This window comes from Epinephelus moara, chromosome 3 (assembly GCF_006386435.1).
Source record: "Epinephelus moara isolate mb chromosome 3, YSFRI_EMoa_1.0, whole genome shotgun sequence".
Taxonomy (NCBI): Eukaryota; Metazoa; Chordata; class Actinopteri; order Perciformes; family Serranidae; genus Epinephelus; species Epinephelus moara.
In genome coordinates this window covers 14,906,761-14,929,121 of record NC_065508.1, presented here as the reverse complement: position 1 = coordinate 14,929,121, position 22,361 = coordinate 14,906,761, and the positions used below count along the sequence as shown (strand labels likewise).

Sequence of the window (22,361 nt, the reverse complement as noted above, 5' to 3'; positions counted from 1 at the left end):
TTCGCACCTGCCCTGTTTGGTTCAGTTCAATCGAACTCAAGTTTGTTTGCCCCCTAAGTGTGGTTCGTTTGGGCAGGTGTGAACACAGCAACCGCACTCGGTGCAAAACAATGGTCAAAACAACCAGACCGAGACCTCTTGAAGAGGTGGTCTCGATCCGGTTACAAACGAATTCTGGTGGGGTTTGTTTGTGGTAAGAACGTGTTCCGACCTCGATCTGAACCAACTGCAGTCACATTACGCATAGTTTGGGTTAAACAAGCATGAGCATGTTACAGTCCTGGAGGATTATTAATGTGTGCATCCTCCTGCACTGCCTTAAAGGATAACTTTGGTATTTTTCAACCTGGGCCCTATTTCCCCATGTGTATGTGTGCGTATGATTCATAGGTACAACTCGTTTTAAAATTGGTTCAGTATTGAGGGAGGCGGATACAGCTGGCAGCCGCAAGGTAGATATGGGGGCAAATGCATCCCGTTTAAGTTTGTGCATTAAAAGTGCTTTTTTTCACCACTGACCAGTTCAGATCGCCAGTGCTATCTCTGTAGATAGCATACTAAGCGTTTCGAACATTGATTATATAACATTACCTCCACTCCAATTTTTTGTATTAAAATTGGTTCAGTATTGAGGGAGGCGGATGCAGCCGGCAGCCGCGAAACGAGCTAAAATGGTAGATATGGGGGCAAATGCGTCCCGTATAAGTTTGCGCATTACTGCATCTTCCTCTATCGATTATATCGTATAATTATTAATTTCTATTGCCGAAAAGGAAAATAATCGAACATTGTTTATATAACATACCTCCACTGTGTCTGTAGCTCTCTCTACTCGTGGGACAGCCGTTTTCTTGAGGAAGAGGTGTTTCGGGATTGGATGTCTTCTCTTCTTCGGCTGGCAGTAGTCATCTTGGGAGAAGTGAGCACTGCAGACCCGATGGTCTGCAAGGCGCAGTGTCTGGACAGGAGTGTTAGCATCCATTTGTAGCACAACTAGCCACAACTTCAGCATCTCGCCGTCCGACAAAGGCAGCCTATGAAAGCCGTACGGGGTGTTGCGTGACATCCTGTTCTAGGGTAAGGGAAACGCTTCGTATGCTATCTACAGAGATAGCACTGGCGATCTGAACCGGTCAGTGGCGAAAAAAGCACTTTGAATGCACAAACTTATACGGGACGCATTTGACCCCATATCTACCTCACAGCTGCTGGCTGCATCCGCCTCCCTCAATACTGAACCAATTTTAAAACAAGTTGTACCTATGAATCATACGCACACATACACATGGGGAAATAGGGCCCAGGTTGAAAAATACCAAAGTTATCCTTTAATATGCACATTCGGTGCATCTAATGCATCAAAACATTGTTTTCTAGTTGGAGCCGCACCTCGTTTTCAAACTGTATGGTTAGCCTAATATGAACAATGCAAGCAATATAGTACATGATGAAAAGGCTAAAATCAACCCACGCAGTTGTCCGTCCATTGTGACATTAGAAAGTGTCACATTTATCTTCTGAAAGCACCCTAATAGTCGACACCCATGCCAGCAGCTCTGTGAGGCTGTGCATAATGTCAGCATGCTAACATACAGATGTCACTATCTTAGCTCAGCACTTAGGATGATAACCATAGGTGGATTGTGGCAGCTGTGGCCCAGGAGGTAGAGTGGGTCGTCCACTAATCAGAAGATCAGCGGTTGATGAAGATGCTGAACCCCAAATTGCTCCCGATGGCTGTTTCATCGGTGTGTGAGTGTGTTAAAAACTGAGTAGCAGGTGGCACCTTGTATGGTAGCTTCGGCCACCAGTGTATGAATGTGTGTGTAAATGGGTGAATGTGTCTTGTAGTGCAAAATAAAAAGCACTTTGAGTGGTCAGATGACTAGAAAGGCGTCATATAAGTGCAGTCCATTTACTGTTTACCATTATGAGACAGTGGCCCCCTAGGCCCATAGATATCCAAAAGGCCCCACTACCTCTCCTCTACAGAAAATACTGAATAGAAAATAATAATAAAAAAAGAAAATACAGACTTTGTAGTGATTTAGCTTCTTTTTTTATGGTTTCTATCAGGTGATCTTGTGTCTTTTTTGGTTGTTTTTCCCCTTTTTGTAGATATTTTGTGTCTCTTTCCAGTTCTTTTGCATCTGTTTGGGGTCATTCAGAGTCTCTTCCTGGTCAGTATGTGTTAATTTGAGTGACATTTTGCTGGTGAAGGTTGGGGGGCTGACGCTTTTGCCCCGTACACCTGTATAGCAATCCATCCATGACATTAACAGTTTCTAATTAGCACTAAAAACACATGGCTATGAAAACACGCTCTGAACACAAAGGTTTCTTCTGGCCTCTTCTTAAACTTGGCACAGTGTATGTTTGAGGAAAGTTTCTGACCTCCTGTTGTCACACATGTTGGCACTTTCCCCTCCGTGCTGGTGTCAGCAACATAATCCAGTGAAAAATAACAGGCCATGCTGAAACCAACAGTAATTTACTGTAGCTTCAGTTGGCAACGAGGGGCAACTGCAGCGCAAATACTGCCAGTCAGCTCTGCCCGTTGGTTCCCAGCAGTTCAGTCCTCATCAACTTGGCTAAAGGTGATGATGTTGCTGCTGGCCCGGCAGGCTGCTCACCAGCCAGGCTAGCTGCTTTCCAACCGTGGGCTGCAGAACCATCAGCTGCTTCCTTTTTCCTCTGCCTCCTCTGTGATGCTTTTCTTTAGCAGAGGACTCCGGCCCACAGAAAGCCTCCCCAGCTCAGGCAACATAAAATTTGAAGTACTCTCCAGTAGGCTATGAGGGGGACAGAAAAAACCCTGCAAGAACACTGTCAGACTACTGTATGTCACTGGAAAATTGAAGTAAACTTGGATGTGCCTTTGGGGGGGCTATATAGAGAGTTTGACTCGCTACCCACTCTACTGCACAGCAAACCTGAACATACACAGTATATCTCAATAATTTTGCTTTGTATGATCGTAAGAAAGCCAGACAAATTTTAAAAAGACGATGATAAGTCTATAAGTAATTTGATCTTTCAAACATAACAGAACAGTGTGGGAGAAAATTAATCTCAGATTTTTTAATTTAACAATTTGCAGTAAATATGCAAAATGTGCAGATATTTTAGCAACTATATTTAAAAAGACAGAAAGATGATGAACTGCCTCCTTCAAATGGGTAAATGCAAAAATGAACAACCTGACACATCTTCACCCTATAATTTGTTTTGGCAAATGTCTTAGCAAACAGTTAACAAGTTATGTACACATCCAGCATTTACTGGGCAACAATAATATTCATTTGGGTCTGTGTTTATGTCACCTGGCCAACATCAGTCCAGTATTCTACTTTCAGGTCTTTTTTGGTCTCCAAGATGGATGACGCATCTCCACTGCCTCTCACTGTACAAAATTAAGCCAAATATCCTGGATATGGCTGGTGATGCCATTTGGAGCCACAATCTGTGCAGTAGTGATTGGCAAAAGATGTTTTTTTTTATCTCAATGGAAATATCCCTGGTAAAATAAAGATAAAATAAAATCAAGTAAAATAAAACAAAACACTGCAGCCAGCCCACAAAGAGGCGATTGCAATGTCTTCGCTGCATTTGTGGGAGCTGTCATGCTGTCCATCTTTACATATCTGGCTTCTTGCTTGCTAAATGCCCCAATATGTTCACCAGCTAGTTGCTAACTTGTCCGTCTGTTGTTTGGGTGCTGGGACGTCTATGAATGAAATTATGAAAGCAGTGAGAGTGAGCCAAAGCAGCAAAGTTGCTTGCCAGAAAACCAAAACAATACGCTGAAAAATGCTATAAAGCTCAAAATGATTATTCCCTGTTAGTTTGTCACCACCAGCAACCTGTTTCTCATACAAATAGCCACACCATCCATTGCTAATATGAAATACTGATTATAGCTGCTTTAAATCACAACAAGAACAGGAACCCGAGAGACTTGAAATTTGTAGGTGCAACAAGATGGTTAAAGTCTGATAATAAATCACAAAGAGGAATAACACTGAAAAATTGTTGACGAATGTGGCTGGGAAAATAGTGGAAAAACATTATTTCTTTTTCATGCTTTTTGAGGACTCATGGTTGCAGTGGCACCACAAGGAACTGCTTAGTTCAGTTATGCCTCAGGCCAGCTGTAACTGTGGTCTTTATCATCATGTCACCAGTTTGACTAATGCATGGAAACAAGGTGGAAAAGATTAAAGGTTCAAGTTTTCCGTTAAACATCCCACTGAATCACAGAAACAGCTCTAATGAATGCCCCATGGCCTGAAAGACGCAATGTTTTCCACCAAGTGTAATTGAAAGTATAATCACCGATAAATCAATCTGTTAATCATATTCACATTCCTCTTCCTCGCTGCACCAACTTCTTCATGCATCACATTTTTAATAGGCACTATGAATGGTTGATGTCGTGTCTTACAGTCCACTGTGGATGTCTTTTCAATATGCATCATTAATGCACGCCACATTAGTGATGCACTTGCGTTGTTGCCTCACCTCGGGTGTGAGTGCACAAATCAACACAGCACAAGTATAATGCTCAAGCCTGTCAATGTCTTTCAGAGCCAGATTTCTAGGTACAAAGTTGTTTTTCCATCAGGCATGATTACACTTTCTGTCTTCCCAACATGCAGAGGTGCCACATATAGTATGTGTGTGACTGGCAGCAGCTGATTTCTTGTCCTAATTGAAGTGTTTTCAGACATAACAACAGACTCATGAGCTGCAGCTCACTTTCAGTGCTGGGAGTAGGATGTTTGTTATAAGAGCTGCCAGGCTTCCTAAACTGAGGTAGGGAGGGTGAAACAACAAGTGCTTCAGTTTACAACAAATCACATTTTGAATTGGCCAACTTGCACTTCCGAATGAATTATATCAGAGAAGTTCAATTATAGATGTGCTATAAATTCAACAAGTCCTCCAACCTACACTACCACATATGATTGTTCCTACCTTCTAATACAACCGACAGAAGCATATTAGCACCCCTGCTGTGAGATTAGGTTCAGGAAAAGAATCACCAGTGGGTGTTGTCACATTATACTTAACCAATGACTGTATATAAAGGTGGATAACGTGTCTCCATTCCTCCCACTTTCCAAAAATGAAGCCAAAATATCCCATTTACACCCGCTGACATTTTGCTCTGTTGATGTCATTTGGAGCCAGAGTCTGCGCAGAAGCATCTCCACAGTAAAATTGGCACACACAGCTGTCCATCATGTCATCAAACCCCCTTTTTATGGCATCAAATAACTAGTTATAACCAACCTTTTATAAAAAATGAACACTCAAGCATACATACACTTGATAAGAACTTTCTAAAATGACAGAAATTATCTGATGTGTACTTTGAGTTTTTAGTTTGGCCCATTTTTTCACCTATACTGCAGCCAACTACCAGGGGGCAATTGAGATGTTTTGGCTTCACTATCATGTCGTCCATCTATGTAACATTATGCTACATACTAAACATAACACGACAACATAATGTGATGACCTGATGTGACGTTTGCCTTCATCCTGAGCTAAAAAGGGACGAGATGGTCGCACTGTTTCTGCTGGACAGGTATTTTTTAGTTTGCCTCTAATGTAACATAGGCTATAACATTATGTATGACAACACAGCATCCAGTTGCTAATGGCTAACGTTAGCCTACTGTAGCGTAGCCTCTTTTGGAGGGAGGTGGAGTTGCAGGAGGAGGGGGATGGGACTTTGGAGGGAGGCGGGAGTTGTGGATGTTCAAATTTATTCTAAATGCTGTGTGAAATGCAAGGAAGGTAAGAGTAGCTTTAACACAAGTCATGAATCCTGATCTTCTGGGTCAAAGTCCTGTGTTTTTTGAACATGGATGTTTTATATGATCTGGATAACAGACCCCAAGATGGCACTTACTCAGTCAAATGAGATTGCTTGCCTGGTGCATATGAGAAAAAAGTTTCTAGCTTCTGGGTTTACTTGCGTTGTATGCAGCCCACTGAATATGTGCAATAGTGACACTCTTGCTGGTATCACCCACAAGTTCCCACTCCTAATTTTTCAAAATGCTTTTCTCTGCTTGCTGTTTTACAAATATAAAACTTCAATGGATCAAAAAATTATAATAGAAAGAGTCATAATTGACCTTGTTTGCAGTTCCAGATTTCCTATCAACAGTTTAAAAGATGTTTAGTTTATAATAGTGTTCTGTGGGTAAATGCTTTTTGGGCCGCAGGGAATTTCTTTTTGCTGCAAAACCATTAATGGCAACTGGAAAAAATTAGAATCAAGGTTAAGTGATGTTTCAGGGGCCTGTTTTTGAGCCATCCAACCACCACAACTGCATCCATATGGGGACTTCTTGTTTCTCTTTATCACCTGACTTTCTCCTTTGCTCCTGTTATAATGACTATTGCCACTAAATGTAAATATGGGTTGTGACAAGTAAGAGGATAGTCTCGTATAGTCTTGTATACTTCAACAGCAAAAAACGGTCAACTTTATTTATTTTTTTTCTTGTTATGGACTCCCTTTCTCCGAGGAAAGAGCCTTTCTGGCATTGTATGACAAGCTTTCTCTCACTAGCTGAATAGGCCTCATGGGTAGAGCTCTTTACGATATCTACTGCTGTCTTAAAGTATGTTTAACACGGGAACGTAATGTTAACATTATTCAAAAGATAACAAAATTATCCCCTAGTGAGCAATATGGGAATATTGTGAGGCTACTGTTGTTTATCAAAGACGTGACTGCAGGGAGTTTCAGCAAGTTTGGCAGGCTGTTAGTTCCCTCTAGAGAGTTGGGCCGGACTAGAAAACGTCTGCCTGTTTTGCTAAATAAGTGAAACAAGTTATTGATCAGATTTTAAGGGGCTACAAGGGAAACGGAGATATCGCTGCCAACTATTTATCTTTTGTCATGCTGTTAATCCAGTTTAAACTGCCTCTCAAACCACATGAAATCCTACTGAATATCTTGTACGCTGAACAGCACATGAGAAACTATGAGTGAGCATCACAAATGATGCATGCATTCTATGAAGCTGTCATCTGTTGGTAAGCTTTTGTTTGAGCGGGGAGATGAACTGAGGTCAGGACAATTCACATTCAAAATGCACTTTGTGGACGCTTTGCCTCAGGCAAGCTAAACCCTCCGTATCCTCCTCCCCCCCACATTAAGAATGCACAACACTGGCCCCCGTCCGTTTTTCCCCTCTATTCCTTCACATTAAAAATGCCATCCTGCTCAGTCTGGCGGCACATGCTGGCTGTGAGGTTTAACAGCAGATACTCCTCTGTCTGTCTATAAACTCAGAGGGTACTTGCAATGGTTCAGCATCTAGTTAGAAAATCTAAGACAGGAGCTGGTGCAGAGTGCTAATTTGTTGTGGAAAGAGGTTAGCCTTCTGTACAGCACTGTAGATTCTCACTAATATGTCACACTGTATCTTTGATTTTTTTAAATGTACATGTTGGACCCACATGATCCTGTGATGCTTTGGCTTACTGGCTTTTCTACTGAGTGCAGCAGGCAGACATTAAGTCTGGTTAGTCCTAGGAGATTGACCTTTGAAGTGCACACTGAACTGTAAAGCAAAGCAGATGATTAAATCAGAAAGCTGTCTTAGCTCATCATTATAACAGTGAACATCGGAGAAAATAAAAGTCCAGATTAAAGCTGCACTGCACAAAGGGAGAAACGACTATTGACATTATCGATTATGAAACCACCAAGAACAGTCTTTTAGACGCAATCTCTTTCATTATGTAGAATGTTTGGCTTGGCTGTCCACGTCATCTCTTACAGAATTACGTCCAGTTGACGAACTGCAACCTTTGAAGGGTTTTAATTTCTCTGGGCATCCTGCGTTTGATCAGAAAACTTGGCATTTTGGATGCACAGCATTTGAATGCTCAAACTGTCTGTCCTGGCTGCCAAGTTATACAAGGGCTGCAAACATGCTCTGATCGGAAGGTGTAAAACAGAAGAACAGAAACCAAAGGACATGTAGCCCCACAGGAGAAATTAGTGACTTCGTTTGATTGTTTTTTGTCTGTGTTTACTCACAAATGCAAGTTATTCTTATTAAATTGTAGATTGCATTGCATTGCATTTTTAGTCAACTGAATATGTCTTGAAAGCAGTCTGATGAGCCTTTCCACATACATTTCATAATTTAAGTTGTTTTAAACCTCCTGTGTAAGATTTAGGGGAATTTAGTGGCATTTAGCAGTGACGATTGCATATTGCAAGCAGCTGAAACCTCCCTGTAAGAATCAGGAGCTTATTATCAGAAGCTGAATTACCCACAGAGGTCTCCTCCTCTCCAAAACAAACAGACCAAGTGATTGAAACCAGTAAAAAAAAAACCCTGAATAAGGCAGTTTCACATTACAAATCAGTGTTTTTGCGAAACTGTTTGGCTTGCTGCAGACAGGCTGCTAGCCCAACACCTGCTAATGTGTGTGCTCACCCTTTTTCTGTGATACCTCAAGATGCAGACATTCAGAGGGTTTTTAGTGGGAACCAAATTATCCACAGAGTTCTCTTCTTCTCCAAAGCAAACGGACCCCGTGATATACACCAGTAACACTGAATAAAGCAGTTTCTGTGTCTGCCAGTTACCAGCAGCAGTTAGCAGCTGCCAGTCAGCAGCTCCTCCGCAGCGACCTGTTGACTGGCAGACGCGAAAAACGTGAATGACCCTATCTAAAGAGTCTGTCCGTTCTGAGCTACTGTAGAAACATGGCGGCGTAACATGGCAGACTTCGTGAACAAGGACCTGCTCCCTGTGTAGATATAAACAGCCCATTCATAAGTAACAAAAGCTCAATTCTTATTTTCAGGTGATTATTCACTTAAGTCAACATACTTCTTATATTTTATTCCATCTGTGCTGATATGTTCCCCTAAATCCTATACAATGGACTTTTTTTTAAGATTGCTTTTTTGGGAAGTTTTGCCCTATTGATAGGACATGTAGGAATGTAGGAAAGAGAGGGGGTGTGACATGCAGCAAAGGGCTGCGGGCCGGAAACAAACCCAGGCCACTGTGGAGGGCTCAGTACAGTACAGTTCAGTTCGGTATGCTTTTTTTCCCTTTCCAGTGTGAAAAGTTGTTGATGGTACCAATGGAACTGTTCTGTACCGTCCCCATTCTTGGTCACCTTTTTGTTGGGGAACCAAGTACACAGATCCAGTACTAAAAGGTGGAGCTGTGAACACTGCAGTCCATTGACTGGTCATAGCAGACAGTCACTCTTGCTCAGGGCTGAGTTGTGGCTGGTTTTGAGGCTTATGTAACCACTGTTCATACTGTGGAGAGTTTTATTGTTAGACTGTAACTATAAAATGAAAGGATGTTTTGCTGCCTCTTGCAGCGGCTGTAGTCGGAGAAAAAATAACTTCATTCACTGGGCCGACTGCCGGTGACTTTAAAATGGGTAAAGTTAACTTGTGATGTTACTCACTGTGACAACTTTGACCATTACTTTAGTTTCTATATGACATACATTTTTAGTAATGAGTGGATCTCCAAGCGTTTATATATATTAATTTCAACCAAGTTATGTGAAGACTCCACAGACCCCTTTCTGTGCACGATAAACGAGGTGCAGACCCCCCTCTGTGTCACCGGTGATGAGGAAATACAGTGAGTGCTGGACGGAGCAGTGAGTGACAACAACCCCGCCCACATTTAAGAGGACTGTTTGCGGTGGGTCTATGTACCATGTCTGAAGGGTTACTTTTGGTTCCAAAGATACCATACCGAAAATGTTTGGTGGAAACAAGGCTTATGTGGGACGCTCACTGTACCAGGTGAGCTAGAGGTCACCCCCACAGCGGACGTTTAATGGACATATTAATATAATAATTGTCATCGTCTAATTTGCTCAAACCTCCAAACCCATTCACCTACAAAAACTTACAATAGTTGAAATTGAGGAAAAATGAATTCATTTAAGAAAGATGGCCATTTTTTATTCTGGGGCCTTGAGCATCGTCAACAAGAGTCTGAAAGACTAGACTGTGCGTGAGTCAAAATCAATGCCATTTGATTACGCATTCAATTCAGGTTTATTTAAAATCAATCAGGAACAGATGGTATCTCTTAAATCCATGGTTTCTTTTTGGGAGAGAGTGATTATGTGCCCATCTCTAATTAGGAGTGTCTAAACTGCTGTACTTTATTTCACACAACTTCAGGGTTTACCAAATAGAAAACTAGTTGAATGAAAACCAAACACTTTCCCATCTTTCAATTTGATTTGAGGCAAAGCACTTAGTGTCATAAATACCACTGACACAACGTTTAAATGATTTAAACATGGCGTAACACATCAAAGTGTAGCTCTCAATCTTGTGCTGATACAGTTGGCTGCAAATTATAACTTTTTGTTGTGCATTTTGCTGCAATTTCTTTGGCTTTATGATACTATATCAGTTATGCCGTGAGCGTTTTCAGTTCAAACTTCACCCTGGTAGAATTTCTACCACAAAATAGACCATTTCCACTGCAGTTAAACCGCAAGCTGAACATAAATTCCTGTATAAACTGAATATAAAATAACTTCCCAAATGCATTTAGAATTGGACTTTTTCCACATTTGGCTTCTAAACCTTTATGTACATTTACAGTCTGTATCTCCATCTCTGTAGGGCGGCATCAAAGAGCAGATTAGGGAGTAGCTTCCATCCTGCTTCGCTGTCTCTCTCTGCGTCTGCCCGAAACAAACATTCTGTTTGTCTGTCTTGTTTGCAGAGTCGTTTGCATGAAAACAGTCCTGCACATCCCTGTGACAACCCCCCGTCAATATCCCATTCTTTTTTTTCCCATTCATTTTCTCAGCCTAGATTGCCCTTAATTTCTCACGTCTTCTCTATTTCACCTCCCTCCTCCATTCATTCTCTTTCTCCTCCTTCTCTTGCAGCAAATCCCTCGCTTCCTCCACCTCTTCACCCACTGCTGCCTGAGGGTTTTGAGAAACTGTTACATAATGCACTTCAAATTATCACAACGCATGTATTATGGATATGGGGAGATACAGCAGGCATTACGGGATTTGATAAAGAATAAAGGAATGAAATTACTGATCAGTTGCTTTGCAGATTAAATGGGTCAATCTATCGCTTTCATGGTTATTGAGATTAAAGAAAATTGTTCTGTCAGTTGCAGTGTGTGTGTGCGCGCATATGTGCAAACTTGTGCTATTGAGTCATCCCCCGTCTCAGCACTAAAGTACTGATAACAACTGGGTGATTGTGATGACACACGACAGTAGTTCTTACATTGTCTCTGCTGTGCCTCTTCCCTTTATAAAGCAGCATCACTCTCCTACTTTTCATAGCCAGGGATTTCAGTCCTTTCCCTCTCTTATCTAAATGTTGGGCTGTCTTTCTTTTATAGCTTGTGTCCTTGTCATTTCTTTCTGTTTTAGAGCTGTTTCCAAACCTTCCTTTTGCATCTCTCTCTAGCCTTGCTCCTCTCCGTCTAGCTGGTCGCAGCTCCTCCTGCTTCCTTTATCCAGCTGTCTGTGTTCAAGGGAATTACAGAAGTCATGCTTCACCCAAAAGAAACAGGACAGTGTCTGGGCACAGCTCAGGCAGAAGTAGGCTCCCAGAGCACTTAAAGCTGCTGAAAACATCCCCAGCAGTCATGCCCAACCTTCACTTCTGCCTAAATACTCACTGAGTAAGACAAAAAACAGTAAAAACCAGATGATGAAAGAATTATATGGCAAAGCCTCAACACATACAGAAAATCCCCCAAAGCCCCGCAGACACTCTCCTCCCATGCATTATAGATCAGTGGCAACTCAGCTCCCCTATGGATTCTACATGAAACTACACGATGAAACTACACTGAGTGGCTAATATTTGTCACAATGGGACGTATAATGGGATGTCAAATGCAATTTTCATGCGAGATTCCAAATGATTCAATATCAAGTAAATGGATTAATTCAAATCAAACCAGCAACAGAGCTCCTGTGTCTAATCTCTTCCCCCTTTTCTTTTTGAGCTACAGCTTAACACTCCTCTATTTCCATTTCGCCTGCTCTGTGATCTCTCCGTCTCTCTGCCTCCTTTTCTCCATCTCCTCTGTTACACGCATAAAAAGGTTCCAAGAGGGTCGTTGGGTGGATGGTGGATGAATCTGCCTTCAGCTGTCTGGTTTGGACTCTTTCTTTTTTTATATATATATATATAACTGAGCAACAGAAAGCTGAGAAAGCTCCTCAGCATTAAAGAAAATCTGATCGATCTGACAACCTGTTCAGCTGTCTGATCTCCTGTTTTGATTTTAATGAATTAAAATCAAACACCAATGTGCCCCCGTGGCAAAAAACCTTGGACGGGAGCATAAATTATCGTAGAAACCAAAAAGAGCCAAGGATCTGAGGGTTCCTGCTAGGTCATAGTGGAAAGGAAGGGCATAACTGTTTTGAAAGTGATGAGTGGAATATTAAAATCTATATTAAACTCAAGACTTTCTACCTAGCCAAAATCTTTGCAGGAATAACTACTGGTGTAGCAAGTAAATAAATCAGTACACTCTGAAACATTGGAACCAGGGTTACAAAGTGCTTTGTATCAAAAAGAGAAACACAAATATAAAAGGAACTTCCAACTACATACTTTATACGCCCTGTGTCTCAAAACTCGTTTTATCTGTTGTGATTTTCCTCCAGTGTATTATAGATGGCATCGTTGGTTTTCTAGTTTGCTTCTTGTATCATTCTTCTATGTGGCAGACTGTGACTCACAAAACAGCAAATGGATTATTGCTCAAGGAGGAGGAAATAGACAATGAACCGTAAGATAAGTCACTTTTAACAAAGACATTATCCAGATAGCTTGTGATTCCAATTTTCTGTGTGCTAAACTCTCGATAACTTGTTTCTCAATTTATTTTGGCAGAATAAATCTCATAAAACGGCACCATGCAGTTTTCGAAATTCCAAGGATGCAATTACAAATTAAGCGAAAGAGTCTCACTTTTATCCATGTGTGTCACTTTGAAGTTTATTTTCAATGTGAAAGCAATTTCTGCATTATTAAGCATGGCGAGATTAATAATTGCAAGAACGGATTTGTGTAAATGTGAATTAGAAGGAAGATTTTCTGTGGCTGGTAATATAAGTGTAAAGGTAATATTACCTGATATATAGTCATACAATGGGTTGCTATATCTCAGCTAGGCAAAGTTCATCAAACATGTCACTTGTGAATGCGGAACAGAAAAGTGCTTTTTTTTCTTCTCATACAAAGAGGACAACTGTCTGTCTGAATTCTCTTTAAAGCACTCTTTGTCACAGCCGTCAGTAGCCCACTGCAGTTTATGAACATCTCCTAACAATTATCAGTACAGACAGGGCATGTTAGTGGTGTTCAGAGCGATCCCTTGCAGTAGTCTGCAAACGGCCGTATGTCCTGTCAAAATGTCTCTGAGCAAGACACAGAAATCCTCCATACTTATTCATTGTGAGAAACTCTGGATTAATGCGTCACTCAGCGTGAGGCCCAAAATGTAAAGACGAGAAACGTAGACTTAGGAACTGTCCCAATAAACTAACAGCACAAATTCTCCCTGTCTCGCTTTCCTCACACACATTTGCAAACTTTCAAGGACTGACTCGCACTCATTCACTGATGGCTAACACTTCCAGCACATCAAACAGAACAACACACCTACACTTACTCAAAACCCATTTGTAACCAAGTCCCTCATCTTAACCAGGCGGCTTTTTCAGCTGTCAGGACCAGCTGTCACAAAACAAATCATCATCAGAAGTGCCTGGCTCCCACTCTCCACTGTATTTATATTTTACTCACATTTTCATGTTTTATCAAAGGAAATACAACAAACTACAGCTAAGACAGAGAAGTGGCAGTATTAGTAGTAGCAGTAGATGTCACAGGCGACCCATGGGAGAAACAGAATGGTGCGGGGAGAGACTGCAGTTTGAATGTTTCAGAACCATGGAGAGAGTCAGACAGAGTGACTGGAGGTCGTTTCTCCATACAGAGTACGCCAAGTTTGGTATCGCGTCCTTGGGAGTGTGAACTTGCCAAGTTCAACTTGGGAGTCCAAACTCTCCAAAATGGGAGGGCGCAGTATGCTCAATATGCAGTTGGAGCAGCAGTGTTCTTGCTGCCATCCATTCCAGCTCAGCTGGGATCTAGTGATTAGGCTACACTTCAACACAACTGTGCAACTGTTCTGTGACAAAATACCTCCAAGCTTCGCTAACTGGCTTTTTGGGGGAACCAAAAAAGCTTTTTTGGAGCCTTCTACTGGATTGAGGTTGGATTGTGAGATGCAGCCAACAGTTATTGTCACTCTAATGCACATCTACGACACTTTCACTGTTCTTTCTCAATTATTTATTTCATAATGACCCAGAAGCACACAGAAGCTGCTCAGTGTCCAACACAAACTAACCTTGCATCAACAAAGTTAATCTTCCAAAAGGAATTAGACCATATGTTTAAAACACACCTGAGACATCAGAGGAGCACAACTGGTAAATCACCAAACAGCTTCTCGAGATAACTGTTCTCACTTTGAATGATCATGGACTTTAGCCAGTCGACCACCTCGGGATCTGGTGTGCTAGCTGCCAAGATGTCGGTCTCACCTGGTCAACGAGTCCTACATCTCTGAAAATACTGGAGCCAATTTTGAAATAGTTTTCAATACTACAGACTTCGAACTGGAACAGTACTCAGGCTGTGACTGATGACGTTTCACGAGTTCAAACGAACACAGGCACAGACGAGAAAGAAGATTGAGAGAAGGCCTTAGGTTTGAGCGTTTCAGCACCATCAAGAGAGACAGATAAAGAGACTGATTTTCAGTATTTCAGCACTATGGACAGAGGCAGATTGAGAGGGACTGGATGTGAGACTGCCATGGGTAAAGTGTGTTTTTTTTTCCCTCAAGCCTCATTCTTAACTAAGGCCTAGTTTAAGCATTATTTTTGTAGAGGCAGAGAGCATTAGAGAAAAGTAGCTGGAGAGGGAATGAGAGGGAGGTGGAGAGATATGATGTAAATAAAGTCTCTGTGAAGAGAGTCTCTGTAATGTGCGATCCTGTCTAACTCTCTTTGAAGGTTTGCAACACCTACGCTCCTTCAAAGACAAATCTCGGGGGACAAAAACCTCTGCCCCACACAACTGTACAAGACACCTTTCACATGCTTACACACACACGCGTTCATACAAGACAATCACAAGGTGTGTAGACTTCCTGCCCCTCATTTTCCCTGGATATGCTTTATGTGTTTCTGCATGCAGGCACACATCTGTATGCTAGAGTGCATGTGTGTGAGTCAAGGCTTTTCTGTTTTAAAAGACTAATTTCAGGGGACAAATGGCTCTAATGGCTCATGAATGCATGCATGTGTGTGATTGTGCATCCACGGCACAGGCTCGCTGGCATACAATAGCACATGATGAGAGAGAAAGCCCTTTAAATTAAACATTGAGGTCTTTGAAAAGACAAAAGAGGTAAAAAAGCAAGAGGGCAGAAAGGTAATGTGCAGTCCTAATGGAGCTTGGTTACATGAGCAACATGCCTCAGAGGTTTGATTAGTGTGAATAACATATTTTGATGCCAATTCAGCGTCGGAATAATAATGAGTCAGTACTCTAATATTTACTACAGTATGCATATATCGTTATTAAGGGTAGGTGAGAATGACTCAGACTGAGTCATCACTCACCAGCCTAGCGTCTGACAAAATACTGTGGTCCAGCACTTAGCGGTCAGTTTATTTTGTTGTCTCCGCCACAGCACGGACTTACGCAAAGCCACGACAACTGCAGAAGGTAATCATATGCTGCCCTCTGCTCCTGCTGGGACTGTTTCTATGCTGTGATAAGTCAGGTGTTTTCCCGTCTAAACCATTGAGTGGGTTGTTTGAAACTACAGTAGCCATCCTTCGAGTTCACGGCTGTGGGTTCAGTGTGGTTTCTCAGCTGCTGAGTGGGCTGTTTGAGTTGCGAGAGATCAGCTTTAAGGCAGAAATGCATCATGTGAGCGGCAAAACTCCCCCAACAAATGTATGTTTTACTACCTCTTTCTGCAGAGGTAGTCCACAGCAACCCTCTAAATAGATAAAGGATAGCCCACAACAACCAAGAGCATCTTGAATTGAAAGGTAATTTTTTTTAATTAAGCTGTAAACCAGTGATAAGCCAGGTGTCCCTGTGCAGCAGTGTGCGGCAGTTGTTCAGGTGTACTATGTGTCCTGTAGTGCAAAATTTACTGCTCTGCACTTAGGGGGAGTGCTGGTCTTAATTGAGTGAAAAATCAACATGAACACTCTTTCCTCTAGCATCCAAGCCACAAGCGCTCTCTCTTAAAAGCACGGGTGGCACTTAAATCAGGCTCTGTGGACCGATAAGCATGTTTTGCCAAAGGGTAAACGTGATCACAGTGCATAACAGTATCTTATCCAATGTGATTTTTATAGAACACTATTGGGTGCTGTGTGAGATTTACGTGGGACAAAACCTCCTACAGTTGCTGTTTAAATCTGACCAGGGCCACGTGGCCCTATGCACTCACTAGTATTTTTCAAAAGTGTACTCCCAGGACTGCTTGTCTTATATTTACCAAGGTTATATCAACATAATGCAGGAGTAAAAATGAAAAACAGCAGGGTTAAGATGTTAAATAAACTCTCACAACCAGCTCTATTTCTAATAAGACATAATCTCTGTCTAATTCACCGAAGAAGTGGGAAGACTTCTGTCTGACTACATTAAATCCTCTCAATGCAGTTATTTTAAGTGTCACTGTGCATTAAGTTTAATAAGATAATGGTTTAAAGGATGTTTGTAGGTTACGCCACGCACAAATTTAAAAGCACACTTGACATATTGCTTCTGATTTACAAATGTGTTTCTTGAGACCTTCTTGAGTTCCACTTCTTCAGAGCGTCAATAAATAAAAAGCCTTGGTTCAAGGCGATCCGGAGCTATGAATAAGCTGAACCTTACCTAAACCTTAGCTTTAGAAAAAATCCATGCTAGAGAGCAGAATGTGGGAGTCTTTCCTTGAAGACGGGGTTGCACTCAAGTGCTCCTGTGATGACCGTCAATCTGACTCAGGAATAAAAAAAAAAAGATAAAATCAAAGAAAAGAATGTCCATGCCTTTAATGTCTTTAAAAGAAAGTAAAGTAGTTGTTTTGGATAATCTTTACAGCATTTTGCCCATCAACTAACAAGGCGGAAAGACTCCTGGCCGCATCCTACTGGATATGCAAATAAATGCATATTTCCTGCCCTAATTGTTGCCTGATAAAGCACAAAAAAGCCAGTCAGCACAGTGTGGCATACTTTACTGCGTAAGATATCTACCTTAACAAGGTTTTACTATCACATTTGTTTAAAAATCTGCCATTAGGGTGAGGTACTTGTTTCAGGAATAATTTGTTTCATTAATTTTCAGTACAGAAAAGCTGTCGGTTTTTAAGAGAAGCAAATTAGGCAGTAAACTGATAACGTTAAAAAAAAAAAAAAAAAAAAAAACTACGCATGATTCAGTAAAATTCTTGAAAGGGCTTCATTTTCATCTGAAAAGAGTTGAATTACAACCTCAAGGATGCATTTTTTTCCCTTTTTTTTTTTTACCTGGAGCGAAGGTTTGTTGAAAGAGTTCTCCCATGCTTTATGATTTGGCATTGTGCTGCACTGTGCAGCCGTGTGAGGCCTCCTGGGTAATTATTTCACGGATTCACACCAGAATACGTTCATCAGCCCCAAGTATAGTCAGCTTTTCAAAAGGACTCACCTGCGCTTATTAACCAGCTCCTACACAACAAGAGTGAGTCAGACTATCTTTGAACTGCACTGATGAAGAGCAGAGGAGTGAGGCAAGAGACACCAAGATGTTACAAGAGTTTTCACAGTGCAATGTATCAATCAAGCTGTCAGTAGCATATAAAGTTGTGAGGATATAATTGGCCTGCAGGGAGTCTTCAACACACTAAATGTACTGGAAATATACATGTTAAATCCCTGTGCCATCATCCGTCATTTATCCGCAGCCATGTGTCCTGCACAGATGCCCTTCAGCATGATATGAATGGTGCTCTGGATAATGTCATTACCGGAAGCTATAGCCCTTTGCATTTAGGTTGCAAGCATGCTGACAGAAGTGGGTTGACAGCCTAATCCAAGAGGAGGAATTTAGCTGAAACCACAGATTTTACGGTGTGAGTTCAGTTAAATATCAAAGCTATAGAAAATGCACTTTGGGATAGTTTTTGTCACTGGGTGTACTCGTGATGATGTTCTTGGAGGGCAAAGTGCGCTCCAAGGTCTGTGGGTCACAATATGAAATGCGCAAAAGCAGCTTGGAGAACGAGGTGAAGGGTAAAACGAATTCACTTTACCCAGAATTCACTACCGGATTTCACACAGCCTACATCAGTATGCAAATTCATACTGCCACGGCAATGGAAGTTCAACAGCAGGCTAAAGTTCACAACGACTTTCCCCTAAAAAAATGTGTAATTATCAGAGGTTGTCACTAATCACCTTTGTAATTACATTTAAAAAAATAACTGCAAGGGACGACAGGTCTCACCCGAGTTCCTCAGCTTGCGGTTCCTGAACACCGAGATGATCACCAGCAGATTTCCCAGCACGTCCACCACCGTGGTGAAGATCAAAACGCTGGCCAGGATTGCTATGACCCAGGCGGGGCGGGCGCTCCCTTCCGTGGCCAGTGTGCGCTCTAGCTGCCCCAGCCGTGGCTCTGTCCGGTTCTTTATGATTGTGAATGTGTCCGGCATCACTGGCCAACAGCCAAACGCTGCTCTCAAGTCCCAACTGTGCTTTATGTCCCGCAGGCACTGCCGGTACCGGTGTGTCCTAAACGAAACATGGAGCGCACCTGGATGCCTTCCCGAGTTCCACAAGAGCGCACGTCAAGTCTGCTACTTAAAGGCAATGTTTGAGTTACTTGATATTACGCGTCGCTCACGTGTGACCTATATAAAGTTACAGGGACTCTTCGCTTTCTTTATCCTCGCACAAAAGTCATCCATCTATGTGCCAACAAAGGCTGAGGCGGCGCCACAACTCCTCCCTTATGAGAAAATGCAAATTATTTGTCGTTTAGATAATATTTCATAAAAGAAGGTCCGGTCCACTCATATTTCAAGTCTTCATCCTCTCCAAGTGCCCCTGGCTTGCTGCTTGGCATCTCTGACTCTCATTCGTATGCATGCGCCCACGTTGAGAAAAAAAGAAGAAGGCTATTCCTTTCTAAAATGTCAAACCATTGTACCGCCTCAGGAGTCCTTCCGATTTAATTTGCTATTCTCTGAACAAACGGAGGAGCAAATTGTCTTCCCTAACCATTTGTGATGCCCTTGCCACGCGCTGAACTACGACGCAACCGGCGCTGTGCGTGGCGAGGAGGCACTGTGGTAAATAACACAGAGGAGCCCCTCAGTCAGGCACACAGCAGGATGGGGAGAATCCACAGAGTGGGGACGAAATAAGACAACACGGCTTCACAAACAACATTTTTACCTCCGACTTTATGTGTTTCTCCCTTTCTCTCCCTCCTCTGACTGTTTTTGACTTTCTCACTCCATCTCCCGTGCCGAGGTGTGCGTGCAAACAAAGATTCCTCTCATTTTCGCCCGCCTTTTCCCAGCGTGACTTCCCAGAATCTGCCTTTGATCTCGGCACAATGCTCGGAGTTGCCCTAAGTGTACACACAGCGGTGGGTCTTACACGGGAAGTCCAATCAGCCCACTGTGACTTGTGTGGAGCATTTGTCACAGATAAGCCCGAGACTATTTTGGAAGTACAATAATTGCGCATAACAAAATCAGACATGTTTTCAGCTGCAGGTCTTTGTCTTAAGTTATACATGCATTCCTACTTTGTGATTTATTAGCTGTATTAAAACCTGTGTTAATGCATTAACCTTTTAATAACAAAAACACAAGATGAGAATAATCATTAAACAGCTGGAAGGGTCTTTCAATTGCAGACACAATACACTATTGATTGAACCAATATTAAGCAGTGTGCATGCATCCACCAGGGTGCCATTTTTGGGCTCCGGACTATGATTCACTTTGTGCACAGTGCAGTCAGAGGAAGTAGAGGTGGCAGTCTAATCCCATTCATCCTTTTAAGGTGGGTAACTGGTGGCAACAGTACTGTCGAACTCTCCATCTGATCCAATGGATTCATATGTCATCGATACTGTCAGTGCCAGCGGTGACACATTGAGGCCAGCGCCATTCACTTGCTTAACTCCTCGCTGCTGGGCTGCAGCGGATGCCCTCAAGCACAACAGCAGGAACAGATTAGAGCAGCCCAGTGTCAGCCTCAAAGCAGGGCGATGTGATGACCAGGCGACAGACAGCTCTGGCTGTGAGGTCAGCCAGATTGGCACACACACATATATATAAACACTTTAAATGCAGACACACACTCAGTAGTAGGAGCATGGGCTGAACAGAATCACAATATCACACATCAAGAAAGGCAATGGTGGTACAAACCATAAATCTGCTAATTGAAAACTGCAAAGCCCTGATAATGCTGCGCTATGACTATGGTGGACATGCTTCAAAGACTTCTGAATCTATATCCAATGTGATTACAGTGTTTGCCCGCTTGAAAAGAACCTTCAATAATCTTAGGCACTCACTTATGGCAGTGAAGCATATTGTTGTGGGTATAAAGGCAGGAATGTTGAAGTGGATGAATGATTACGGGACAAACTGGCCGCAAAAACTGGACACCGACACCGTCCTCTACAAGAACCAGTAGCATAGCTGCCCCATATGGCAATGTTCTCTCTGCTGTACTCCACAGGACAACGCAGTTTTATTGATGAGTCCATGTTGGCGAACTCTCACAGTCATTGTTCCGCAGAGAGTTTTGTTAAAATGACCAGATGGTGCCACCAAAACAAACATCCATAGAGTATGTTACAAAGAAAACAAGAGAGCCTGGCAAAACTGTAAGTATAAATTTCTGTGGAAATGATGTAACAAGTGTGACCATATTTGTATTCCAGCCATGCATCCAAACAACACTTTGCTACACCACTTATTGAGATGACAAACAGGTTTGGAAAAAGATGTTGCAGTCTGAAGTAGAATTCAGTGCATGGACACAGCATGTGGTAATACTGTAGTTCATGATAATAAAACTCAAATGATTATAAATTATGGATGTGTGAGGGAGGTCTGGTAAACTTATGGGTCATCTTTGTTATAAATAATTAATTGTGTGTATTGGATGAAATGATGAAATGAAGGGAATGATGCTGTTTGCTAATGTTGCACTTGAAGTGTCAGCCAGCTGCTCAGTGGACGCCAGTGTTGATCTGTTGATGGTCAACCCAACACTTTTGTCCAGAGTCGGATGAAAACATCTCAACAACTGTTAGATGGCTTGTCATGAAATTTTGCACAGACATTCTTAGTCCTCAGAGGATGAATCCTACTGGCAACTATTAGATGGATTGCTGTTACATCTTTTCCTCTACGTCATGTTTTCAATCATCCTGTGAAATAGTATCTCAACATCTACATGATGGATTGGCACACAGTTTTATACAGATATTCATGGTCCTCAGAGGACGAATCCTAATGAGTTGGAAATTAACTTAAAGCACAGCTGTACTGCCTTGCAATGCTGCTAAGATGACTGTGGACTACTGGTAGGTGATGTAACTAAAAGTAATGAGGTGATTATCTTAATAATTACCTTCTGTAGTCCTGCAAACCACAGATGTAACATTTGTATGTTATTATTTTGTGGATATGTTGTAACTTTACGTTTCAACAATGCTATGGTTAACGTGTGGTTATCTTTAGGCACAAAGAACACTTGGTAATGGTTAGGAAAAGATCATATTTTGGCTTAAAATACCTGCACAATAGTTGCTGGTAACATTGTGATGTTGCTAAAAAACATCCAGTTCTGGTGGCAAAAAACCACTGAAAATTTGGGACATAGCTAGTTGGCTTTGCCTGCGGAGTGACTGTTTTGAATAATTATCAGGAATCACATCCATTTGTCAGCCCATAAAATGTGGAGCAAAATCTTAGAAATACTGGAATTTGGTGGACTAAACTATTATTTACAGAGATATCTAGGCTTGGAATTTCTGCCATTGTTTTATCATTTAATAGCAACACCGAGGAAACTGACACAGAGAGATTCTTCGAGGGCAGAGGTAGGTTGTTAATCCCAGTGGTACATCTGCACTGCCAAGAAATAATTTTGATTTAAAACGTTGGTGTTAGGAGTAGTGTTTTAAAGTGTAACAACAAGAATATTTTTTTGGCAAAGGCTGTGCT

At 41.9% G+C, this 22,361-nt stretch overlaps 1 protein-coding gene across 1 annotated transcript in view; it reads right to left on the bottom strand.

Moving 5' to 3' along the window:
* Window positions 1-19,490, bottom strand: part of mtnr1bb (melatonin receptor 1Bb) — a 39,877-nt gene extending 20,387 nt beyond the window's left edge. The window contains exon 1 of the mRNA XM_050040402.1: window positions 18,608-19,490. Within this exon, the coding sequence (XP_049896359.1) occupies window positions 18,608-18,815 (208 nt within the window). The 5' untranslated portion in view covers window positions 18,816-19,490. The remainder of the gene's footprint in view (window positions 1-18,607) is intronic.
* Between the last annotated feature and the right edge of the window lie 2,871 nt (window positions 19,491-22,361).